This window comes from Malurus melanocephalus, unplaced genomic scaffold (assembly GCF_030028575.1).
Source record: "Malurus melanocephalus ecotype Western Australia unplaced genomic scaffold, MMel_1.1 scaffold_4, whole genome shotgun sequence".
NCBI classification, from domain to species: Eukaryota; Metazoa; Chordata; class Aves; order Passeriformes; family Maluridae; genus Malurus; species Malurus melanocephalus.
Genome location: NW_026623236.1, coordinates 2,314,355 through 2,328,848, shown reverse-complemented (window position 1 = coordinate 2,328,848; position 14,494 = coordinate 2,314,355). Strand labels below are relative to the sequence as shown.

At 34.8% G+C, this 14,494-nt stretch overlaps 1 protein-coding gene across 3 annotated transcripts in view; it reads right to left on the bottom strand.

Moving 5' to 3' along the window:
- Positions 1-14,494, bottom strand: part of RIMS1 (regulating synaptic membrane exocytosis 1) — a 310,345-nt gene that overhangs the window by 37,952 nt on the left and 257,899 nt on the right. For 2 of the 3 annotated variants that reach the window (XM_057369045.1, XM_057369055.1), the window contains one exon: positions 4,447-4,679. The exons of the other annotated variant lie outside the window; for it this stretch is intronic. In XM_057369045.1, the coding sequence (XP_057225028.1) occupies positions 4,447-4,679 (233 nt within the window). The remainder of the gene's footprint in view (positions 1-4,446; positions 4,680-14,494) is intronic. 3 annotated transcript variants of the gene reach the window in all.

The following is a 14,494-nucleotide window of genomic DNA, read 5'->3' as shown; positions in this document are numbered from 1 at the left end:
GAAGAACACAGAGAAAACCACTTCTTTACGGGGCAAATTGCAGAAAATTACAGAAAATGTATTTTAGCAGGAAATTACATTTTTTACATAGGGAAATACATCATAAGATTGTTGCATGTTTTTGCTCAGGTTGCTTCCTGAGAGAAGCAAACACTTCAAGATTATCTGAAGTATCCACTTCAGAGATACACATAAGTAAAAAGAGTTTTTCTTCACCTTATGACAACACTTGATTTCAGYTCTGCTTCATGCTACCTAATCTGTCCCTGAAACATTAATGCCTATGCCTTCATTTCAGGTTGTTGATGTTGAATCTCACCAAGAGAAGATGGAAAGCAAATAACTTTGGTTCTTACACAGCAAAATCTCATTGTGGTTCTCACCATAAACATGGCAAGGTACTTTCATTTGGAAAATGGACATGGCATCAGTGTAATATCAGACTAGAAATGATGCCTATTCCTTTTAAGCTCCTTAGCTCTCCTTCTCTGCATCTCTTCCTCTCTCATCTGTTTTGATCCAGTAATGGGAATAATATGCAATATCCTAAGCAAGGTCTCACCTTTATCTTATGTGAGATCTTTATGGTTTCTCAAAGAATGTCAATGGAACACTAGTCAAAATATTGACATTAATGATGTTGAGCACCTTGAAAGATAAAAGTAATCTAAAGGAACTCATATTTGGGGAAACAAAGTTGCATAAAGCTTACCAGTCCGATCTCTGGTAGTAAAAGTCAATGTTTTTGACAAAGAAATTGACCTCTCTTAGAAGCAGCTAAAGAAAGAGACTTCTGAGTCCTTCAGCAAAACAAACAAAAGCCCAGCCAGGTAGGCTGTYCATTTGCCTTTCACAGAAACCATCTTACTCTCCCAACAGCAATTGCATCAGGCTGGAAATGTCATAAACATGTGACACTACTAAATCTTCTCYCCTATTACAGCAGTCTTTATCTCATTCAAAACAAAGCTAGAACCCCAAATCAAAATGCATTATGATCAATACTGGCCTCAGTCACTCATTGGTATGGAAATTATAAGATTTTCTGAAGAGGGGAATAGAGTGTTGGAATACGAAATCAAGACAATAGATGATGATTTCTTATCCTAATATAGTTTCCTATAATTTTTCTGTGATTGAAAGTTTAGTTGCTGTATTTAGAAAATCTGCAGTTATGAATTTATTCTGTATATAKGTAAATATTTACCAAAATAAGGCTGACAAAGAAAGCTAGAAAAGTTGTATTTTCTAACTAAAATGATTATGTATGCCTGGAGCTATTTTCAGTTTTCTGTGGTCATTTTGGGAGCTTTGCTTCTTTTTTTCCCCTTTAACTTTTCCTCTTTCTAACTGTGATAACATAAGAAGAGATGGATTTTCATTAGGGATATTGTCACAAGCTTTTTGTGATGAACTATCTAATCTATCCAATTTGTGGGCACAATGAACAAATACACAGTAAATAGGGATTTCACAGAACAGTTACTAATACTATGAAATCTTAAACATAATCTAAAGGAAGGTGCAGCAAAAATACATGCTTTTCATTGCAGATTTACATAAAAATAGAAACCAATTCCTTCACTGACAATCTACAAAGGACATACTCTGAATAAATATTTTCCAACAGCCTTGAACAAGGGCGTATAAAATAATGATTACCAGTCCTTCTAACTCTAACATGCAAGTGAATCTGCCCCATAAGTGCAAACAAATCCACGTGTGGATGTATAGAAAAAAAATGTATGCACAGGCTCACGCACACACACTCCTTTTTCAACTCAATCAAAAATCAAATCTTATAAATAATAGCTACCTTGCTACCACTTCTATTTTTATGTAAGGTCAAATCGGTGCAATATGTTAGAAGGAAGAATTATCTACARAAAGTCAAATTCAGCCCTTTATGACCATTTCATCGAGTGAAAAAGGTGAGACACTGGTTTTGAAGACAGTAGCAAACTGGAATTTCAGAACTGYTCATTCCATAAAAATATGGAACCTATGCTTTAAAAAAAAATCTGCTTTTTTATTTCTGATCTTCTATTTYGAGTTTCACAACTATATGTGTATGCCTTACTTATAATCATGCAAGTCACAGAAAAAAAAAACCGTGAACAACCTATGGAGGCTACACATTTATTTCTATCTTTTTATACTTCCTTTAAAATACACACACTGCATCAACCTTCAGTTCCTGAAGGTCTGCCCCTAAAGTTCATACTTGGTATCCCTTTTGGGGGCCCATCAATCTTCACATCAGTTCTAAAACTTCAGAACTTGGYTATTACAACCAATTTTCATATAAATTTTAAAGAAGCATCTAATTCTTATTTTATTGTCAAAAAATATTTTTTCTTTAATTCTCAATAGTGAAGACAGTAGTAAGTTGCAAAACACATTAAAAYGAAATAGGCATTTTTAGGTTGCCCCTCTCATCCTGTATAATACAGGAAGGAAAGGATGAGGGTCCCTGATTTAGTACATGAGTATTTAGTGTCCAATAATGTAATTTGTAAAACCTATCAAATTTCCTGCGTATATTGCTCTAGAAAAATGAGCTAATTCATGGATTTTTGACAAAATTCAAATTAAAAAGTTGTGACTTACAAAAAATGACACATTTTATTTGCTCTGATTATGCCACAAATACTCTTAGCCTGAGTTACAAGACAAGGTAAATATGATTCTGAACTGATTTACAATCATGAATAAYATATAATCATGTTTTTCCTATTTGATTTGCTCTTTGAGTTTAATTACAACTGTAGAAGTTCATTCCTTGCAAAATTCCTATTGTTTTGAAATTTACACCAAGCAAAGTTCAGAGAGCTATASTACCTTTCTATGAAGAACAGGAAAATCTGAGCTTTAAATAGATAGTACTGAGAGGTGTTTGGAAGTCACAGCTCCGATTTTAATTTATTTACTAAGTTCACTGACAAGAAYGAGTTAGGGCTTCTGCAAAGCAAGTCATCCTATGTTTGGTGCCCTCCCTTTGGGCATCCAGTCCTTGTTCCCAGTGAGAGCTGGACTACTGAGTAAGAYGGAGCAAAGATTTGGTCTGTCACGGCAATTCCTGTTTCAATGAGACCTAGGAGCTAGACAGCAACACCAGATMAAACCACAAAAACCATTCTGTAAAATACTTAATACAAGTGTTTATATAGGAAGTGGAGTAAAATATCAACCCAGAAATCCCTTCTACAATACATCACCACTTTATTACTTACAGACCATGCCACTGATTCTGATACATCTTACTGTATACAACTATCTATATTATAGTCTCATATTTAGGCAGAGTGCATGCTTGAGMAACACAATATTCATTACAATTCTGGGCCTGAAATACACCTATTTYATTTATCATTTGGCTTAATAATCATGAGTAGTGTAAAAAAGTATAACAGTCTTTGTTAAAACTGACCAAGCTTTACATTATGAGAGAATCAATTCTGCTGCTTATCTGGCAATWAAAAAAAMMAAAAAMMAAACAGGYGAAAGGGGTGAWATATTTGATGATATAAATAAACAATATTATTACTTACCTTAGTTTAGGTAAGTTCCTCTCTTATTATGTGAGAGGAATGCTAAAATATGAGTGCATTCTAMGCTAGGCTGAAGCTTTTCCTCTTTGTTTTCATTCTTTTAGTAAGATAGAACCCTTAGGGTCATGTYCTGCTCTCACTGAAGACAAAAGCAAAAGCCTTCACTGGGGTTCAGGAGCAGGACAGGGATTTTTAAACATTCTTCCTCCCTTTTGTGTCTTTCTGTAGGAGCTTTCGTTCCTTCAGGCTAGGCTGATATGAAGCTTTTAAGGTTTCTCGAGTCACAATAGAGAGTTGGAAGGCTTATGTTCCTAATGAAGCATCATGCTGCCATCTAATTTATTGGAAATCACTGACCCTGGTTTGCCATGTTAAAAAAAATAAAGTATTGGATTTACTCTCGACTAAGAAGGGAAAGGTAGGTTTTAAAAACATATTTTATGCCACTACAGGTACATCCTTGCATCCAAGTTGCACAACTGCCATTCATTTGCTCAGATTTCAGTCCCCACATTCATACTCAACTCTTTTGCTAGAAGAAGTTTCCTGTACATAAAAAGGTGGTCTTCGCCAAACCATTATCCCCTGCTAATACCTACATGTGTCTCTTTGCATTTCTTGGCCTACCTGTAAACAAGGCTTCCAAGAGACAACACTTTTCATTGATCAGGACAAAAAGTAATTATGATGCATATTATATAAGACATTTGTATATTGTTTTTTGCAGATGTTTAATAATCAAAGAAAATTATTTCAGAAATTTATTCACAGCTGGTAAGTTTTCTCCCTTGAGAGGTCTATATTCATAGACACGTAACACAGATGCCACAGATGAAATAGTAGCAAACCATGTTTGGTGAGAGTCCTGTTTCCCAAGAGTGTGTGTCTCACTCACCTGTTTGGCTAAGTTGAGATGTGCTTCTGCTCCTTCGAGACACTATGGCAACCACTTTGGCACTAAAGCTGGAACGCCTTTTCTTCCCACCTGTTCCAACCATGCCGACAGCCGTGTCCGACTGACTCCCGTCAATGTGCTCCAGCTTATACATCTCTCCGCTCACACTTGTGCTCTTAGTGATTCTCCCTGAAGTCCCCATCCGTCTGCCTTGCATTTTAGGAGTAAATGTACTACAGTTACAAAGTAAAAACAAACATGTTAATTTGTCTGTGTAACAGCATTTCCAAAAGMCTTTTTTTTTAAATTAGAAAATTAATTTTAAATATGGATATATTTTTCATTTATTTGGGTCACAAATAAAAGCCTAATTTGATGCTCCTCTGAGTATGTATTTCCAGTACTATAGTTTGTTCCCCACTTCTTTGAGGGAAATAAATAAAATGAACAGTTTCCCATGTTTGTAAGAGTGACAGAAATAGAGACATTTAAAGCCATGTGAAGCCTTCCTGTCTATATCTTCACAATAAAGAAACAAATAAAACAGCAATTTTACAACCAAAGTAAATTAACTCAGGCCAGTAGTTTAACACATACATATTATCAGTACTGTTCATCAAAGCCTTAAGCCCTAACAGAAATGAAGATATCATCATCTATATTTTCATACTTTTCACAGACATAATTTAAGATGTGGTATTATTCAGGTCTTCATTCTCTCATTTCATTAAAGGTAAGTGAAACAATYATAATATGAAGGAAAAATAATTTTGAGGCAAAACCCCTAATAACCAACCAGAACTTTCATTGATTGACAGAAAGATGAATCGCTCTGTCAGTTCCGTCTGAGTTCCTTTAGCTATTGCATTGCATTTGAATGTTTCTAYACAAATCCTTTTTCTGCTTCTGTACATAGAGGCAGGATAAAGTGTTCACAAGCACAAGTCTAGAGAACAGTCTCAAATGCACACAGGACATACCAATTTGCAGTCTCAAGTCTACTATGGCCAAGCAATGCCCTAGCTCTAATGGCAATATAAAGGTAGTTGTCACTCTGTAGAGACAAAAATTTAAGTTGTAGCTGGACTCCCTTCAGACGTAGTTGTTAAATCAGCCAAGCATATAGGAAATTCCTTGATCTAGCATTGCTGATTAGTAGACCCACTGGTAACACGATAATTTTAGGATTTTTTTTCTTTCAGTAATTCTGTATTTGGAAGTCAAATTTATTTGTTAACCAACAGTCCTGCTRTCTCTCCCAGCAAGTTCCCTTCCCAGCAGATGTGATGGCCTGCTCCTGTCCCCCATTGCCACCCATCCCTCACTCCCTACCCCCCCAGTAAAAATTAGACAGAGGGAGGTTAGAGGCTTCTTTATGTCATGGCAACTATCAGACAGATAGGAAACCAGGCCAGGGAGAAATGAAAGGGTCATTGGGAGAAGAGATGATATCCTATCACTTCTACAGATCTGAGCCCTGCTGGAGTTTGAATCAGTCCTGTCCCAAGACTAAAAGCATAAAAAACTGTGTCTTAAAATTATAATTACAACAGGGTATCCCCTGTTTTACTGGCAGTTACCAAGAGTTACTAATGTGTGACCACAGGTAAGGGCACATAAAAATAGACAGTATTCTTTGAAAATGAAGCTGGAGAAGTAAAGCCTTTAAATGGACAACATTTAATAGAAAGATGACTATCAGCCTCTGCACATGTTTTTAACCATCCTCAGCACTTAGGATCTGCTCCTGATAAGCTCAGCTAAAAAACCAGCTGCCACCTTCAAACTGAACAAGCTGCTTGATGCACTGAAGTATTCAAGAACACATTTTAATGGTGTACCTGAGGTAAACTGAGCTTAAAAGAGGTTCTGTTGTGGTCCCTCCTATCCCAGAGAAACTTTCAGGACTGGATTTTGGGTTTACATGGCAAAAATATAAGACATATGTACGTTGATGTTTCCGTACAGAATTCCTTTATTACTATTCTCCCCCAGCACACATTCCCTCACATAGATGTGAGCACACACACAAACATATTCAATCATTCTTGAATGAATTTTAGCTGGGGAAAAAAAAAAAAGAAAACAACTCAAAAACCAGCATCTTCCACACACATATATATATACAAGTATCAAAGAAAAGGCTGATAGAAGGCAACACTGCTAAGTGTCTTCTTCTCAGGAGCGAGAGACACTTCCCCTTTCAAGCAGAGAGCAGAATCACACTGGCCTCATTTTGAGGCCTGTAAAGTTCAATGGACTACAAAATCTGCCATGCAAATAAAGAATTATTTACAATATCATTGAACTTGCGCTACTGAATTTCAGGTGTTTATGAATATAACAAATACTAAAATCACGATGCTTTTATTCCAGTCTTCTTTTTAATTTTTTTTTACCATTTACCTGAAATGCTCTAACCTCACTTTATTTAATATGCATTTAGAAGGCACTGATGTCCATCAGCTGAGAAATAAGAAAAGATAGTATCCTAACTTTTGGAAAAAAAAAAGTGATCTATGAATTGAATAATTCAGGGACTATGGAAACTTTCTGAATAACAGAAAAACTGCTTTTCCAAAGATTCACTTTTTGATTCTTTGAGACAGGTAGAGGGAACTAGAAAATTTACCTTAGTTAAAAAAAAAAACAAAAAACAAAAAACAAAGAAATTTAGAATACAAATTAATCTTGTACTTGTTKTTACCTTGTAAATATGAAGCCCTGCTTTCCAGGGAAATATGTTCTAGTGTTCTAGTACAAAACAGCTATTAATTTGCTAGAAACAGGCATAATGGGATAGGAGCAAACATCCTACAGCTGTCCAAAACATCCTCTTGTCATAATAAAGCAAACAGATTAAGTTTCCTTTGCGTTCATCTAATCCCTGTGGTAGTTTATTATTTTTCATTAACTGAAATAGTGTCAAAAGAACAGGCATTTCAAATTCAGTATTCTTACACYATCTAATTGAGTCTTCTTAGAAGACAAAATTTTTCCATTACATTACTGGTTATCACTTGAAGAAAAGGCTCCTACTTCACACTCCTGCATTCTTCACTACTGTTGGAGTTTAATTTATGAAACACAAAGCAGAAAAGGACCTGCATGAATATATCCCTTTGCACTTAACAGTTCTGGTAAAAACATCACTAAATTTTTATTTCCTTTACTGGACTTGCTGGGATTATTAACACATTCATTTAAATGCAGATGCAAGTTTTTGCAGCCTCATAGCTAAAATTGGTAAATTGTTACATTATATTTAAACCTAGTTATCATAACATAATAAATCAATAAAGTTTTCTGTAGCAGAATAATGAAGAGTAACACATTTATCAGTATGGTGCATTTAGTAATAAATTAATGAATTCACCAAATTTTTATTTATTTTATGATTTTTAGCAATTCTTCTGATAATTCAGTGTAAGTCTTATGCTATTTCTAAGAATTTCTAAATATAGTTATAACAACATAATTGATGTGCATAATAAAAATGGTTACAGACAATTGATATGGGCTTGTGTATTACTTCATAGATATTCAGCATGGAAAAAGAATCACTTGATTTTAATCTTTTTTGTTTTTAATTTAAGTTAACCTTTTATAAAAAACTCCCTTTGAATCCAGCAAGAGCAGAGGAGCCTCCCCAGCCCTGGGGCCAGACACTACCCCCAGGTTCCAGCATCAGCAGGGCAGACACTGTTCTCTTTACCAAGAGAAAAATGCTTACATTTCCTGTAAAAACTTAYGCAGTTGAGATAGATCCCATCTAAAGTGGTATCTGAACTACAAAAGGCAAAATCAAGACTGCATTCACATGCAAGACATCAGAGTTCTGAAAGAAAGTAACACAGTTTTGCAAGCTGYCCCTACCTGAAAGTTTTATCTGTGTGAATGAAAAATGAGCTGTTAAGACAAAAAACTTAATTAAAGAGTACAAGCTAGCATAAAAATTAACCCTAAAATGAATTCTAAAAGATAAGCACACTACAAGGTCATTGTGGATTATACTTGCTTATATTAAAGAACAGCACACAAAACTATATAGAACTGAAACAAAGCCAAGTACCTATATTAAATCATTGTATATCTTCCTATGTACAGATAACTAATATATAYGTATTCAAGATCCATAGAAGTATACTGGACAAATCATTTGAGTTGAGAAAATCAGTATATAGATATACATCGAGTATCTCTCAGTAATTACATAAAGTACCTGCACATTCCACCTGAAAAAGAAAGATAGTAAGACAGTAGTAAGAAACCTAGWAAAATACTTGCCCATAAACTCACCTATGCAATGTCTGGAAGGATATCCTTTCAGTGAAAAAATCTGAATTGATTAGCCATTGCTAAAATTACAGCATTTGCTTCATTCTCTTAGAATTACTGATGATGTATAAAAAAATACTTCAGGTGTTTATTTTCATGATCCCTCATTTTTACTCCACCCATTTTTCCAATAATGCAAGCCATGAGTAAATAAATAATGCTCTGTATTCCTTGCTGTGTAGATGATGTTATAATAGAAGTTCTTTGCAGACAGTAACTTGAAYCTTTCAGCAGAATCCCTGGCCTCCACCAGCACAAGCCACTGCACTTCCCCTCTCTCCTGCCGAATGCAGCATCACGTACTAATTCATAGCCCCTATGGCACCCTTTTGCAATGAGGTAGCTCATGAATACTAATAATCTCCTAAACATCTAATAGTTCTGGACCAAAGGGAAGGTATTTTTATAATGAGAAACATTACATTTCTAAAAATAAGTTGTCTTGTAATTAATATTATATTATATATAATCAATAAATACAAACTCTTAATTACTTATTTACAAATTGCTCTGTAAAAGCAAGAAGAAAAAGAAAATAAGAAAATACATTCTTAATATATATATATTTTTCTAAGCAAATTCTAAGAAATTAAGATTCTAAGGATTCTAAGCAAATACATTTATTTTTACATATATATATAATTTGCTGCAAGATAAATTACTTTACAGCTTAAAATGAATATTTATAAATACTCATTAGCATTGAATAAATTAATTGAACTATGGTGCTTTACAAACCAAAGGACAAACATATATCCTATGCTATATATTATAATTCTCTCTATAGTTGGTCAAAAGAAGTTTTTTGACCACAGAATTTGATTCAATCTAATAATAATTTGGTACAGTCTGTACCAACATTGATTATATATTAGGTCTATGAAATAGCTATTAGAAACAAACATTCCCTTTCTTCTCCTGTAAATTCACCATATTAGACTCCTATTGGTGTATTAAGGTATTTGAAGATCAGTAATTTGTAAGTTACATCGGTTGTTGACAATATTCCTATATTATATGGAAGTTCCCCTCAGTGACACAGGTAGTCCCTATGGAATGATGCCACCCCAGCCCCACTGCATTCAGAGTGCAAACTCTCACCGAGATCAGGAAATTCCCACACTGGAATACAGTAACAGAGTCTGGGTCCTGAAATTGTGYATGTTCCACAGCTCTGACAGATTTCTACTTTTTAACTTGTAAAACTAGCATTTCTTCATGAAACAAAACAAAAAAACGAAAAAAAAATTCAGAAAGTAAGTCTGAACGTTACAAAAGATAAGCAGATTTTAACTATTTTCCAAGCAAGAGATAAGCAGATTTTTATTATTTGCCATGAACATTTCAAGTTAATTTATATTCTCTAAAACAAGCAGAGCAATTGTCTCTGCATTTGGGAGTCCATGTGTCTGCCTGCACATACTCAAGTCAGCATCAGCCTGAAGCCAACAAATGACATGAATTRTAAAATGAAACCAACACAAAAGTAGTTACCCCAGGGCATGGCTCAGGGTTAACCATTGCTATTAATGCTGAAGTAGAAAGGCTACAGTGAATCAAAGGGCAAACAGCTCAAATCACCCAAACTTAACTGCATAGRGCCAGTACATATTCAGTCGAAGTGTACCAAACACAGAAATGATGTAAATATTAAATCCATATTAAGAAAATAGGTATTGAGGTATGTGTGTGAGAAATACAAAATGTGTAGCTCAACACTGAAGGAAACTTTCTTCAGTATCAAGAAAGCTGAATTCACCAGTTTTTCTTTCTTTGCATGACATTCAGGAATAACAATATTTTTATTATTACATCCTGCATTGCTTTTTCTCCCTCCAATGCAYGAGGCACTGAAGTACCTGTGTTCTCGCTGCTCTTCATGTAAAAAATGCTCCATCATTAATATGAAATAGATTGCTCACTGCTCCTTTACAAAAGTAAATCATAGCAACAGGCAATAGCAAGAAAATAGGAAATACAGGAGGAGCATCTGGAAAGCTAAATCAGACAGTGCAAGGTCAGGAGTAACAATAAAAATGCAGATAAATTTTTTTAAAATATAGTAAACTGAGCTKAAGATAAAGCAAGTGAGAGCTACTCTGAGTTCTGAGACATGGATAAAAAAACATTTCTTTAATCTAAAAATAACAAGTACTGCCTGTTTAAATATTAGCATAGTGTTCTTTAAATAAAAATTTATGGATTATACTTCATTTTTATCAACTGCAGTAATTAAATGAAAAACCAATTAAAGTAATTTTTCAGTCTTTTTCAAATCATTAAGAAAGACTGCTGGTGATGTGACAGTTTCTTTAAAAGAGGAAACATAATTAGATAATTAAAAATGCAGCAGCAATGCTCCATAGTACATTTTTCATGTACAGATGTTCTGAAGGGATTAAAGACTCCATCTCCCTCCCTCTCTGAAAGACACATAAAGCAGTTTATAATGATGGATTTTCAAAATCATTATCTTTAGATAATGAATAATTAGAGCATTAATTACTCTGGCTTCACCTTGSTTTTGTACATAAATGACCTCAGAACCAGAAGTTCCATCTGTAATACACTCTTTGGGGATAAAGAGGATACCTTATATTTTTTAAGCAGCTTATCTAAAATGTTTTCATATATCTCGCCTTCATGGTAATAATCTGGAGCCTACAACCTCTATTTCCCCCTGCAAAAAGCAAAAGTTGTGACACAGGCAACATCAGAGCGCCTGTCTTTGCCCCAGGATAGATCACCTGAGCAGCAATACTAATGCTCAGTATGTTTTTCTCTTTAATGAAACTGGGAAGGTCACAGTTAATGAAACTGTTCTGATGTTTGGTTTTTAGCTGCAATGATTTGGATAATCAGAAAGAAAGTAGGATTGGCAATTTACTTCAAGTATTGCAGTGGAAGCTTACACTGTGGAAATTTTAGATGTAAAATACCTTGCCTCTAACCTATATCTATTCTGTTTGTCAAAMATGAAGAATTTAGACAGAAATTTTCCATGCCTGGTTTTTGCCCATGGTCAAATTTCTTCTTTTATTTATTCTATGTTCCAGCTGATATGCTATGGTAGATTGCCTGGCCCTTTTGAAGAAAAGAAAAAAAATCCATATTGTATTGTCCCACAATTAAAAAAAATTATAAATTCACTTTGCTTTGAGAAATGGCTAGTGCCTAACTGAAAGATTCCAACGAGGTGATCCTTCTATTTGGTACAAATAGAGGACCTGTCAATTCCTTTGAGTACCTGTCATTTCGGTAAAACAACTACTTTAAGTTCCAACTCTCATGTTAAAAGATTTCAAAGATATCTRCTGTTAAGACACCAGGAAATTTACTTGTTATAAAGTGACATTGGACTTACTCACAGGCCCTATTGCTAAATAAATTGTCTATTTTCTGAATATTATTGCTATTTTGCCTAAGAGGCAGAAAGTCAGAATTTCCCAGAAACTGCACCTTTTGGCTATTYTGCATTTGGGAGAAATTAGCTAGACTGTCCAGGATGCAGGGAGGCTGCAAGTTTTTTGGCCATCAGGCATGAATCAAGACAAAGTCACCTGACTGGAGTATAAGAAGAGTAAGATGGACAATAATCCCTGGAAGGGAAGAGTTCACAGTGATASTGAAGTAGAAAGCGAATAGGAAAACTTGAGGAATAAATTCTTTCTATCACTCTTTCTGAAAACAAAGYAGTTCCTAAAAAATTCCTGAAACTGAACAAAAAAAGTCTTTTCAATGTTCCATCACAAGTATTTATTATATTATGACCCCTCAACAAGATGGTCAGTTAGTCTTTTGTAGCCACACATCACTCACTATCCCCTCTGTTTTAGCAGAGACAGCTTTTTCATCTGCCATGACACCATTTTGCACGATGAACTCAGTAATCATGCAAGCCCTGCAATTTTTACTCTGCCACTGGGTTAAACAAACCAGAACCTTAAGGAATCAYGGGTGAGTTTACTCCAAACTCTCCACATGATGGGGAGATTGAATCCACAGCATCAAGACACAATAAACTCCCACGCAAAAGGCAGCACATGATCACCAACAAAGACATGTCTGAAATGACTTGTTACTAATCACATAAAAACTGTGAGGCACAGAGTAATTTCCCAGAGCAGTAAGAAACCAGGCAAGTGAGAAGATTATCCTCTATCTTTCTACAATTCCTGCCTCATTCTCTAAACAAGTTTAGAGAAGACTTAATCTCTACGGCTTCGCCTCGAAATCTTGATCAGGATTTTTGCTGCACAAATACACTACAAGAATGAACACTATTCCCAACCTGAAGTTTTTTAAGAAACCTCCTTCATTTATCAGTTTTGATGACAACTTGTTGGACAACCTGTGAAACTCTTAGCCCTTGCTAACCCTGCTAGGGAATGTGCAATAACTACAAATTTAATTTAGCACTGTAATAAAACTGTTTCATCTTTCAAGGCTTGCAGTGTTTGTTTTTATATACATGTTTCTCTATTTTAATTGTATTTTAAGCAAAGTTGCACTCATACAATCGTTACTCAAGACAGTTGCACGAAGACTGACAAGTTTTCAATCAGCTTGAGCTTTTGGTGCACATAAAAACAAGACAAGGAATTTAAATTTTTGCTTAAAATACCTCTCTGTGTTGAAAARTATCAGTTACTCTAGGAGGAAGCTGAATTTAAGTATCAGTGTCACACACAAAAATCTCCCTGTTTGTAAATGAAGAGATGAACTAGTGTTCTTTTTAGACTTAAAATGCTACCATTATGCTAATGGGTTCCACAGCATATGTTATGAATAACATTAAAATTTACTAATTCTTGTAAAAATGTATCACTATCTTGAGTGCAGACTTGTTAGAGTTTCATGGGTTTTCACTTTCCTGCGATATTCACTTTGGTTTTTGGCTTATAGATTTCCAGTCCACAAAAAATACTGTTATTTGTACATATTGACATAAATATTGCATTATAAATATATGAGTTACTTTAATTAAAGTAGTTGTAGTATCTCATATTTCTTTCTCAGAAACAAGGAATTCTGGTTTACATAGAAGATGTAGGATTTCATACCTATGTGAAACATAGCCTAATCATCTTAAAAAATCTTGCATATGAAAATTGCAGGATCTACAATTTGTCACAAGAAAGAAATACCCAGGTCAATGAACACTCTTCAGTCAAGTTAAATTTGCTGAGACATAATAAAAAAAAMMWAAAATTGGGAACTCARAATTCCGACCATTAAAAATGGAAACTTCAGAGAGATAACATCTTCAGCATGGTGTCCCTAAAGCTGCGCCAGTTCACATTAAGAAAAGGAATGAGTAACTTTACAACGAGCATCATCGCACTGAAGCTTTGACAGCTGATTAAAAACAAATCATTATTATAGCATYGATTCTGGTGATCCATTGTCCAGCTGATAAACTACAACTGCAGTCATCGATAAATTTGCAAGGCCTGAGCTATGCAGGCTTTGAAGCAGGTATAACATGGAAGATAAATAGCAAATRGGAGCTCGGTCCAAGATTCTTCAGAAATGTGACAACTGAAAAGGTTGATCTGATTCATATGTGAATATATATGCAGAAGAATTCATCATTTCTGCTACCTCTACAGGTATGTCATTGACTCTGTGGTGCTTTAGGCCTGAGAAACATGGAACAGACCTTCCACAGAATTTAAGCACATACCCAGGAAACATCCTTTTGAAAATA